This window comes from Chlamydotis macqueenii, chromosome 7, assembly GCF_036417535.1.
Source record: "Chlamydotis macqueenii isolate bChlMac1 chromosome 7, bChlMac1.mat, whole genome shotgun sequence".
NCBI classification, from domain to species: Eukaryota; Metazoa; Chordata; class Aves; order Otidiformes; family Otididae; genus Chlamydotis; species Chlamydotis macqueenii.
The window spans coordinates 22,253,681-22,265,737 of NC_141562.1; the positions used below are offsets into that span (position 1 = coordinate 22,253,681).

The 12,057-nt window shown below is 37.6% G+C and overlaps 1 protein-coding gene across 4 annotated transcripts in view; it reads right to left on the minus strand.

Annotated features, from left to right (window-relative positions):
* Nucleotides 1–494: 494 nt before the first annotated feature.
* LGI1 (leucine rich glioma inactivated 1) overlaps nt 495–12,057 on the minus strand; it is a 32,513-nt gene continuing 20,950 nt past the window's right edge. For all 4 annotated transcript variants that reach the window (XM_086752760.1, XM_086752759.1, XM_086752761.1 and 1 more), the window contains 6 exons: nt 8,194–8,265; nt 8,019–8,090; nt 3,757–3,828; nt 2,336–2,505; nt 1,745–1,909; nt 495–1,660 (listed from right to left, as the gene is read on the minus strand). In XM_086752760.1, the coding sequence (XP_086608886.1) occupies nt 843–1,660; nt 1,745–1,909; nt 2,336–2,505; nt 3,757–3,828; nt 8,019–8,090; nt 8,194–8,265 (1,369 nt within the window). In that variant the 3' untranslated portion in view covers nt 495–842. The remainder of the gene's footprint in view (nt 1,661–1,744; nt 1,910–2,335; nt 2,506–3,756; nt 3,829–8,018; nt 8,091–8,193; nt 8,266–12,057) is intronic.

The following is a 12,057-nucleotide window of genomic DNA, read 5'->3' on the forward strand; positions in this document are numbered from 1 at the left end:
AATGATGCTGGCTGAAAAATAAGCTGTGCTTCTAGCTTTCAGCACCGTAACAGCCCCAGTGTCATATTAGAAATTTGTTTTGTGCTGCTTCAGCATGAGGTGGAGACAGACAGACCTTTACATTGTCTTTTATTCTGTTGATTTCTTTGTAAATTTTTAGAAAATCAGGTACTTCTAGACATACACAGTACAAAGCCCCATCCTACAATTGGATCTATATAATTGAATGCTGAGTCCTGTTTAAATTGGCAAAGCTTCACATAAATGCAAGGATATGTCCAGGTGATAATTTATAGGATTGGGGTTCAATGCTGTATTTTTATCAAGAACTCCTTGTTATATGTAAAATCAACCTGATCTTCGATATTGTGCATCGACCATGCAGTACAACACTGCATGGGGCAGTATGCCTTACTGGGTTTACTTTATATGTGTATAATATACATAATATACACATAAATAAAAAGTGTCACCTGCAAATAATATTTGGAATGTGAAAGACACAAAATGTAAACATTTTATTTGGCAGTTGTTTCAAACAGGTGAATAAATAAATGGAAAAGTACATCTTAATATTCTTTATAGCAACAGATGCAGTTGCACATGTATTTACATATCGTGGATGCAAAGAACAGTTAATTTAATTTCTTTTTGTTAAAAAATGCAACTTCCAACATCACTAGACTTGACAATTAAAGATGAAAATACTAGTAATACTTTGTTCTAGCAATCTCAACTTTTAAAGGCATTCATTTGGAAGTAAGATAAGAGAGTCATCATGCATTTAGTTCATTTTGTCCACATATGGTAGAAAGTCTGATGTAATCTCAGAATTATGAGTGTCATGCGCTTAAGTCAACTATGACATGTTTGTAAATCAATGTAGTTCCCTTAAAACTTGAAGCAAAGAGAAAATCTCGTTTATCGATGGAGACATGTATGAAAGATCTTGGTGCCTGTACGTTTAATTCTTGAAACTTCACAAATTTTGCCTTTTCAGCATCCCAATAATAGACTTGAGTGAAAGAATAATCACTTCCAAGAATGGCATATTGATAATTACTTATCTGAAGCGGCTGGAATACCATTGACCCTCGGGATGGCATCCTTTGTAAATCCAGAAACGCTGAACCACCCCATTTCATTACTTTAGAGTCCCCAATAAATCTTGTTAAGCAAATGTATACATCCTCTTTCACTTTGAAATGTTTCACTGCATATGCATCTTCCATATCTTGGATATCAAAACGCTTAACAAATTCATTTGTTCCTTTGTTCCATTGATATATTACAGGTCTTTGGGAACTACTTGACAGAATTAAATGTGGTTTGCCGGATATTTCAAGATACTCGACATCGGTATCTCTGTACCAGGCGTGCAGAGACTGATGGGAATAAAATCCATTCCCATTCCATTTGTAAACCGTGGTGAAACCAGCTTTTGAACTGTCTGCAACAACAAAATACCAGTCTTCAGCAATCCTGAAAGTTTCAATGTCATTGGGTTTTCGGATTTTAAGGATCTCAATATCTTGAATTTTTATAAACTTATTAGCAAAAATATCTCTTTTATATATGTGGGAGCCTCCAAACAGCTGCGCGACAATGACATACAGCTGACTCTCAATAACTATAGGCTTACACACAACAGTTGAAGTACCTATAAAAACAAAAGTAAAAGACAGGGTTAGCACCACTTTTTGGATCAGCTGTTGTAATGTTATTTGTCGAGCAATGTTCATACCTGTAATGTTGTCATAATTCCTGAACATCACTTCTACATGGTCCCATTCAAGAAAGATGCATTTTCCAGTAAAAGGCTGAGCAATAACCACATGTTCATCATTCATGTATGAGAAAGTATCTACTGACAGAGATTGGTATGGCAGGGACTGATAAACTTCAAATTCTGTAAAAGTGCACACAACATATGATAATTACAGAGGTACTTTCCATACGGTACTGAAAAAAATATGCTTAACAGATACCAATTAATTACAAATTACAATATTTCATCACTAGTCCAATTTTCCTGTTGATAAAAGAGCACTGCAACTTGTTTTTCAATCTTTCTCAATTTAAAGAGGTGCTGTTTTATGTCCCAGTTCTCCAAACAAATCCTTATATAGCATATTAAAGTCTTAGTAGAAGCTGCAACGTAAGACCCCACTCCCAAGTGATTCACATGTCAGACTTACACCTAGACAGAATTCATAGTGATTTTAGCAAAGTTCCATCCAGTATGCAGACTTCCTGCAAAAATTGACCCTAGAATGAAAAAAATACATAGCTTTGACAGGAAAATAACAAGATTAAATAATCTGAAGCACATTACCTGTAATAATGCAATCAAATTCTTTCGGAGAGAGGCTATTGATTTTGCGCTTCTTATATTCTGGTGGGCTTTCACAGTAAATGTCTTCAACTGTTGCATTGGTGCTGCCCAGCCATTCCACTAACCACTTCAGTTTGCAGTCACAATTAAATGCATTGCCTCTAAGATCTCTACAACAAATAAATCATGCATTGAAAATAAGGAGTCAGCTGATATATTCCTCCTTGCAGGACAACAACAAACATTTTGTTAAATATGTGCCCTCTTGCTTATTCTCAATTGATGCCTTCCTGGCTTAATTTGTCCTGACCCACAGTTAAATGTATATACAACAACACGCACAGATTTAATTCTATTAAGGAAATAAAGGAGAACTTAACTTGATAATTAGTAGGAAATTTTTGTTGATTTCCCCAAGTTTACAGATACACAAAAGCCTACCAAACTGTTTGCCTCATATTTTGGAAGGTTGTTCCTTTCGGATTAGCCTTTCTCCGTAAAAGCATTCTGGATAACAGAACTGGAATTAATGTAACCTTACGGTCAACCAGTCAGTATTTGCTCTCTCCTTTAGCTGTATTCATTTAGGGCTTTAGGAGACACAAGCAAAGGAGTTCTGTTCAAGTCTTTCACAGCTGTCTTCGGTCAGATTTCAGATCATATGTACAAGAATGGGCAAGTGCCAGGACCAGACTGTGTAACCACCTGGCCATGATCAGTCATGCCAAGTAATCCTATCAGATACACTGGCCACCTCCACAACTTATGGCTGCAGCTCTACACTAGGAATTTAGCCTACCTTGATAATATGGGGAGCAGGGAAAGAATGTTCCATGCTCATTATGCCAAATCAGGTGAACCAGAATTTGATGTGTTGTAAACAGGACATGTTTTAGTGAAGCAACTATAGGATTTATCTGTTTATCTATATTTTGTATTTTTACTGGTATTTAAGTTACATATTTAAACAAGTTCATGTTTTGGTTTGGTTGCAATTAGATTTAGTATAAGATATGGTGCTTACTAACACATGCTTTTGTGATAAAAGATAGCCTTCTCATAAATTATTTGCACATAGAAATGTTACTCCATTAAATATCTTCCACCCTCCCCTCATGCCATGCTCTCTCATGCATCCCTAAGGATACTTCCTCCTTACTCACTAAGTCTTAATGAACATGCAGCTCTCTTACATAACTACTAACAATGTTACTTATCTTCATAACTGGAGGAATATTCAAAACTAAAGCAAATTATCAACAACAGTAGACAAAACCCAAGCCTACTCATATTGGGTAGTCTCTACCCAGTAATAAGATTCTATTACTGGCTATTGGTTTGAATCGTTACTCAGAACATCCTCCAAAATAATATCTTTATATTTTTAGTATAAGTAATAGATTAATTAATCGCTTTCTTACACATTTGTTAAAGAATCCAAGCCTTTGAATATGTCTTTTGGAAGCGATTGGAGATTATTATTTGCGAGGCTCCTGTAAAAGAAGACACTTCAGTATCAGTGCTAGTTCATGGAATTACACATTTTTGCAATCTGTAATACTGTGTGAGGTTTGTTTCTTAAGGTAAAGAACCCTGGTAATCTCCAGCACTTAGTTCTAAAAGATGGCTTTTCAGAATAACTTATTTACTTCATGACTTCTTCTTCCACTAAAATGCCATGCCTCCTTCTGCTTTCTGACTCTTCGGCAGCCTTACAGCATTTACAGTACTTCACTTAGTAGGGTAAAAAGTGCAGTCACCTCTGGTGTTTTGCCAACACCATTATTTTAAAACAATTAGTCATGATTGCATCTACTGATGTTTTCCTTATGACATACCAATACATGGTGTTCATATTACTGCAATTTTCCCGCTTTCTTGTATCTCTTCTGAAAGGAAAATCTTAATACTAGGTTTTGTTCCATTTGACTTAGGCTTAGCTCATAGTTTTTGGAAATATACAATAATAGACAAGAAACTGCTGATCAGTATGAATTTCTTTCCTGGAATATGTGTGTGTGTGAGTATGTGCGTATGAGATAAGCAAAAAACTGCCATTAATTCCCAATTTTTAGTGTTGGGAAAACTCATTTAATTCAGTGAGTATTCTAGGTAGTAAAATGATGAGGAAATGTGAGCAGCCTTTGAACAAGCAATATATTACACTTCAGTCAGACATGTCTGTCCGAGTCCACCAAAGGTCTGGGTTCTCTGAGATGTCACTGAGGGCATGACAGAAAAAGAATACTGTTGTAGGGTACAGCTTACCACTCTTTTGATTAACCAAATTATTTATCACTTATGAGAAGAAATGAATATGGAAATAAATCATTCTAGTTTAAGATCCCAGTTAGAATCTGTAGCTAGTAAGACTTAGACTCTCTTCTGGTCTTGCTTGTAAACATAAAAATTATTTATTAACTACAATTTCTCTAGCCAAGCAAAGCCACTTAGGCATATACATAAATTCAAGAATAGACCCAGATGTACTAGGTCTGCTGCCTCATTTAAAATAAGTGTTTGCCTTATCAGGGATAGTAAATACGGGATCATGCCATTAGTCCATTCTGACTTCACCACTTTCAAAGTCCATCTGATTGTAACACTGTTTGGTGTATGTATCATGTGCTTCACTTATGCTTAATTTTACACTCAACAGCAATTCTTTAAAAGTCAAGTAACTCATATGAAGAAAGCTAAGTAGACTTGCAAGCTGAGGCAGGTTTAATGCCCTATATATTCTTTATATATTATTATATAGCAAACTGAAAGGGATGGTGTACTTAGAAGTAGCAGTGGTTCACTATTGCCATAGGAATATGACTTAAAGAGAAATTTACACAAGGTTTGCGCATTTGGTGATTTTTTGATTAAAATTATGTATTTTATATTCCACTGTTAAAAAGAATACTCATGTATTAGAAACTGGCTTGCCTAGATGGTGCTGTACGTGGTATTTGGTTTATAATAAGAGAGTAAAGGTTGAATCAAACATGCAGTTAAGCTTACGGTCACAATTCTGAAAGAAATGTAATCAAAATTATATATTGTGCATAGCAATTATTTTCAAATCCTAACTGTAAGATTTTGACATTAAATTAGTAAATTAGTAAAAATAAATTTTTCTGTTCTTAAATCTATTCTGAGTAGAAAATAAATAGTGTTGCATAACAATAAATACTAGATGGCTCTGTTTTACAATAAGGACACGCTATAATTACCAAAGTTAACTGCATTGTAAAAATACAAATGTTTGGATAGCTTACTGCATTGCAAAATTTATGTTGTGAAAAGGAAGTGAACAGAATAAATAGAACAAAGTTCATCTTCTCCTCTAACTTCATGGAACTCATTTGTGTGCTACTGTGTTACTATGATTATTTTTAATATATTTTATGTACACAAGTACTCTCCTGTTTCTTAAATGAGAAATGCCTCAGGGTGCCAAATGATTATTCTTAACATGTATGTACAATTTCCCCTAAAGGGTGGGGTGTGGTGCTGCAAGTAGATTAAACTAGTCACATTCTGTGGTTAATGGACCTGCCTTTGCAGTTATTTTCTGCAAATTTCTCATTGTCTTCATGAATAGTGCTCCATGTGCAATAACAGCATGATGTACAAATCCATGTCCCAAAAATGTGCATGCAACCACATGCAAACCACAGTGGCTCTTCAAATGTGGTTCTATCTTTTGCATATGCTTTCTCTTACGAAACTGCTGAAGCATCCCCAGAAACTAACATAACAGGCAAGTCAAGATGTTACTCTTGGACTGTATGCTCTCTGGAGAAGAAACTGTGCCTTTCTCTATGTTAGAAAAGTAATTTGCTCACTGGCAGCAACAGCTACTAAATAAGTAAATGAATATGATAAATAATGTACTGGACCCATTTGTGAATATAAAGCTATTCATGTGCATAAATATTTTGAAGATAGTTAGCAGCCTTATCCAATTATCTGCCTTTTTAAACAATACTATAATTATGCCTGTACCTCTAATATGGATTTTTATGGGATGTGCACAGCCTGTTTATATACCTTTTTCCCTCTTCTCTCTCTTTCTTCTTCCTCAGACCTAGACCCATTCTTTAAGTAACTTTATATACACGAGTAGTCACAGTAGGCTTGGCTTCAGCCAGCTGTGAGTTTTGTCTGTTCTGAACAAAAAGGGAGAAGTGTTTTATGGTACATTTACTATGTGGTGAAGGATGTGGGGAATTGCAATTCAACTATTACATTTATGCATTAACTATTTAAAATGGAACCTTTTATTTCTCTCCTGTGTCAAAATATATGAAAGAAAAAGTTAAATGACCCTGTTTCAAAACCCTCTTGGAGGTTATTATGTTAAGGCCAAAAGGTCAGAATCCACCCCCCTGGCTATGACACACACCCCAAGATACATGCTTCAGAATGCAAATGCTCAGAGCTGGGTATAAACCCATGTTACGCCCACCCCAGATGTTTTAGCCTCCTTCTCTTACAGTATTTTTGTATTTTTAATGTTTTCTTACAGTACATACTGTATTTTCAATAAATTAATCTCTTGCTAAAATAAAACTGTTGCTAAAAGATAAACTTGATGTAACATAAGAGACAAAACCCTGTCTAAAAACTGTCTTGCTTGCTCAGAGCACGAGGATGCTACTCTTGTGTTTGCAATGAAATGTTACAGGTATTTGTTGCCAGTGTGCATTTCACCTGCTGAGCACAGAGTGAGAAATGCCTGCACTGGTGTGAACATGGGAAGTGTTGCTCCTAGCAGCCACATTAGCATCCAGAGTGCTTTTGACTGATTTGCCCTCTCGGCTAACGCAGCGAGGGGGCTGCAGCATGTCAGAGGGCAAGGGTCTGGCTGTGTTTCCAGGATAGCTGAAGGGCTGAGCAGCAACATGAGGAATGTTAAGCAGACCCTGGTGTCAGTGCGTGACAGATCCTGACTGTGGGATGCCCTGGCTTGCGTGTAGGAGAGGACAGGGTGCAATGCAGGGCTTCAAAGCTGATCCTGTTGAAGCCTAAAGGCTGATATGCCCAACAGTTAAGTGGAAGTGGATTGGTAATTCACAGTAAGTAACGTCTTGTTGCAACTCTTCTATTTAAAATTGTTCAGGCTGGGAATTTTTAAATTTGATTTGATCAGATTCTGCTGGGTACAGATACTGGCTGAAGTGGACATGGGTACAGACAGTGATGGCTGGTCCCAGGAATGGCTGTAATATTCTCCTGGATCCACACCAGACTGGGGCACCTGGGAAGAAGCGTGTGTCCACTCCTCACCCTCTCACCACCATGACACCTTGGTGCTGACCACAGCTCCCACCTTCCTCCTCTCCAAGTCCCAAACTGGGACTCACCTTGTCAGAGCCAAGCTTCCTGACCCATCCTGCTTTCTCCCTGCTCCTACATGCTCAGCTGGAAATCCCCAGTGCTCTGAGCAGAGAAAGCTGGGGAGCTACTGTCAAACGTACCTCTTGGAAGCTGTTTGGGTCTTGTCCTTCTACACATACCACAGTTTGTAAGTCTTTGGTGGAAACACAAAGATTAACATTCTAATTAAATTACTATTAAAATTCCTTAAACAAATGAGAAGAGCTATATATCAAAATGTGAAATTAAACAACACGGTGATTCAGTTACTATATTAAAGATACCTAGCAATATATTAAACCACATTACTTACAGGTGAATTAAAGATTTCAGTCCTCTGAAAGTATTTCTTGAAATTGACTTAATGCTGTTGTTCTCTATGAACCTGTAACGGGTCGTAAAGTCATTCTGGTCAAAGCAATGCTTGGAACTTGGAAGCCCACCCACTCTATTCAATAATGCCAGGAAATAGACTTTTCTCCACTCACAAATATTCTAGATGAGGAAGGCCCATGAAAGCATCATCACTAATAACATCAAAAGTGTTGGATGTAAACAACCTGTGAAAAGAGATGCAAAACAAAAGACCATTAGGTTATTAGCATCTTTAGAAAATCATTCAGCAAGCCACGGCAGGCCAAATTTCCACTGCCTGGTTTCATAGCTTTAGCTGTGCAGGCACTACAGGATCATAAGGCTGATATATTGCACCATAGTCTGGTGCAAAGGGAAGGACCCAACAACTCCTTGCTTTGCATAATTGGGCCATCTGATAAAATTCCATTGACTTCTGTGGGATGTAAGTGTTGGTTTATCATGCAAGTAAAACAATGGGATTGTACAAGCGCCACTGGAGACATACTTGGACGACAATGAAATGTTCAAGAACTATAGAGGTCTAAATTGTCTTGAAGAACACTTACTTTTGATGACAACATAGGGGAAGCATCCAGCTGGTCAGCCAGACATTAGGTTGAATTTGCACCCCTGACAGGCAGGAAAATCCCTGAACTTACAAGTTAAACTTGTGAGCGTATTTGACCTGAGGGTACTGAGAAGTTACTGAGAAAAAAATGGAAAAATCTCTTAATTTAGTCAGTGTTCAAATCAGAACTATTTTTAAGACCACATTATACCTGCTGGAGATAGCTCTTAGGGTGTGCCTGTATTTTTCATCTATCTAGCAGTAAAAATGTGAGAAACACATTTAATTTTATGTAATTTGTAAACCTTAAAAGTGGACTAGCATTGATTTTCCCAGCTTTATTTATGCTTATCAGCCAGGTTTGCATTTGTCCATTTCAGTCAGCTCTGGACTGCCACACCCTTAATATGGGGAGGTATTATCAAGTACAATGAACTTTACCTCAGTGGAATACTAGATGCACACCTATATTTTCTTCACTTGGACCTGATGGATAAATAGATTTACATTATGACATCCTTAGGCATTCAGGAATTAAAGATTTCCAAGTATGAATTAATACACTGTTATTCTGATGAGTTAGTATCTTATTTTGAAGTTTGCGTTAAAAATAAATTGCAGTTGATTTACTTTCCCACTTGGTTACTGCAGACTGTGCTTCTTCCACATATATGTAATATGTTCCTATATATGTATGAAAAATATAAGCAGGACATTATTCCTTTTTGTTAGAGACAAAGAATACTTCTCTTTCTCAGGGGAAATAACTATTTTTGTAAAACCTCTGAAGCAGAAGATCAATTTGGTAAATCTGCTGCCTGCAACTAATTCTACTTTTCTGATGTGATTTCACTGCATAATTTTTCCTTTTCTACAGTCTACTTTCCTTATAATTTAAAGAACAGGGTGATATCTCTTTAAAGAGCTATTTTAGAGCTCACTAGGCTTTTAGCATGGGTCTTGCACGTGGTGAGCTCATTTGCCTCCCATCTCATACCGCCTCCCAATGGCTGTTATCATACATATTTGATGCACAAAGTGCATCAAATTTTCTCCCACTCTCTGACCTCAAACACCAGATTTGCTTGATCTGTGACCCACCAGTTAGGTATTTCTGGGGACTGAGGCTGCAAATACTGCATTGTGGCTAGGGAGCCTAGCAGGACCTGTACGCTGCTAGCAGGTACAGATCCTGGTGCCATTACTACCTCCCTTCTTTCTATCAGCTTTCATGTCACCGTTTTATAAGGGCACCCTCAGCACACAGCTGATACACAAAGTTACGAGTACTGGAGATGAGAGCAGAAGATTTTTTCAATATTTAGGGAACACTCCTGCTGGCACTTCACCATAGATGTGTAGGTCTTTTGTATTTTTGTTGTCACATGAAGAGCACAGAGCATACCATCCATACTATTCAAGAAGAAAAGCTCTCCTGGCCTGAGATTTAGGAGTAGTGTTTAGCACAATGAGACCATGACTTTTCCAGAGACCATTGCCGCTACTAGAGTGAAAATAGTAGCAAGTAATAATAGTGGCAGATATATTCCACTCTTAGAAATGTGTGACTGGCATACTGGAGATAGCAAGTTACATTTGGACTCTAAAAATGTAATGCTGGAGACTATTATGTAAAAATATGTATAAGCTGCTAAATCTTGCTATTGACTAAATTAAACCCACCAATATAGCTATAATCATGCAAAGCTAAAACTTACTTTGATTTTTAATTCACCTGAGTTTTCCATATACTTTTTTTCCCTTGCTATCTTCAGCCAAAGGTGGAAAATTTTCTTTCCCACTTACAATCTGGAGTACTGGCCCCGCAGATACAATTCTGCTCCTATGGTCTGTGGTTAAGGAGTCATTTGCCTTAGATCAGCAGCCTGACTTTCCAAAGATGGCAAGCAGCTCAGTTACCATGTTAGAAATATATCTGGAAAACTGTTCAGCAGTATTTTTAGAAATGCTACGTAGCAGAAGTAAGTAATCTGTGGATTGTTTGCACCATTTTAACAGATTTCTCATTGAACCCCATAATGGAACAAAACCTGCTTTTCTGGGGTCGGAGCTTTTGTTGCAGCATTGATTAGCAGCAGCTTAGAATAAGCGCTTCAGTGAAGCATACAGATCATGCAAATTATTACCATTACTAAAACGCCGAAAACCATTGCCAATGACATACACCCCACTGTGCCAGGCACTGTAATAACTCAAAATAAAAAGACTGTGTCTCCACCCTACCCAATTCTGCCTCCCCTGGCAGTGAGATCGCTAAGTGTAGGTGGCACATCGTAGCCAAGAGAGATGATGTCCTACTCACTCTCTTCACATACAAGCTCCACCAATGCTGCTATTTCTTTTTTTTTTTTTTCCTTTGAAAGGCCCATTGCAAGAATTATGTGAAATGTGTCCCTTTTGTGATCTGGGACCACCTGGGAAAAGCTTTTGCCAGAATAAAGCACCATGGAAAAGCATTTAGGTTTCCATAGTAACTGCATTTACCTATTTACCCTGTATCCAAAATTGTACAGTACGTCTGCACCTCCTTATCAGCTCCACTTGAGGTAGCAGAGTACAGCTAGGGTCAGGGCTTCAGCTATCAGTGCACCAGCAATTTAATCTAACAGCCATAGGGCTCAAATACATCAACATTACACCTCTGACCAGATCTAGGGTCCACGGGAAGTCAGTCTGGGACATATGTCTGATTTTGATTTGGATCACATCGGGGAGTCTGTCTTGCTGGATTTCTGAGACAAATCTGTGCGTGTGTCAGGCTGGCAGCACATCCACTATAAACAGTTCAGGTTACACCCCCTCTACCTCCGTATAGCTCGCAATTATATAATCATATGCCCACATTTCTAGGAAAGCCTGTGAGCCTATAAAAATCCTATAAAGAAATGCATCTAATATTTAATCATCCTAAAATACTCTCTTTCTGCATATACCTCATTGCAGTATTTGATTTTTAAATAACTACTTAAATTTTTTCAACTGGAAGTAAACCTTCATTACTTTTTTTGTTTTTTTTTTTCAAAGAACATGAAATAACAAATAGGGTCAAAACCAGGCACCATGAAGGCAAAACTCCCACTGAAGTGACTAAACTTCCACAGAAGTCAATGGCAATTTTACATGGAAAGGGACTTCAGGACCTGTCCCACTGCAATAAAGGGCTTGATCTGAGGGGTTCTGAGCTCGCAGTTGATGGGAGTTGCAAATAGGCAGCTTTATATTGGGATCAGGCCCCAGGACTGCAGAAAAGAAACAAGAATAGTTGTTGGAATGCTCAAATTCCTACTGTAATGTTAATTATAGTATAATAAAGAGAGCATACGTTCTGTCACCAAAAGCTTCAGCGTGTAATCATTCAAAGTAGCACTGACAACAGATAGCTTTGCAAAATACTAAGTAGATACAC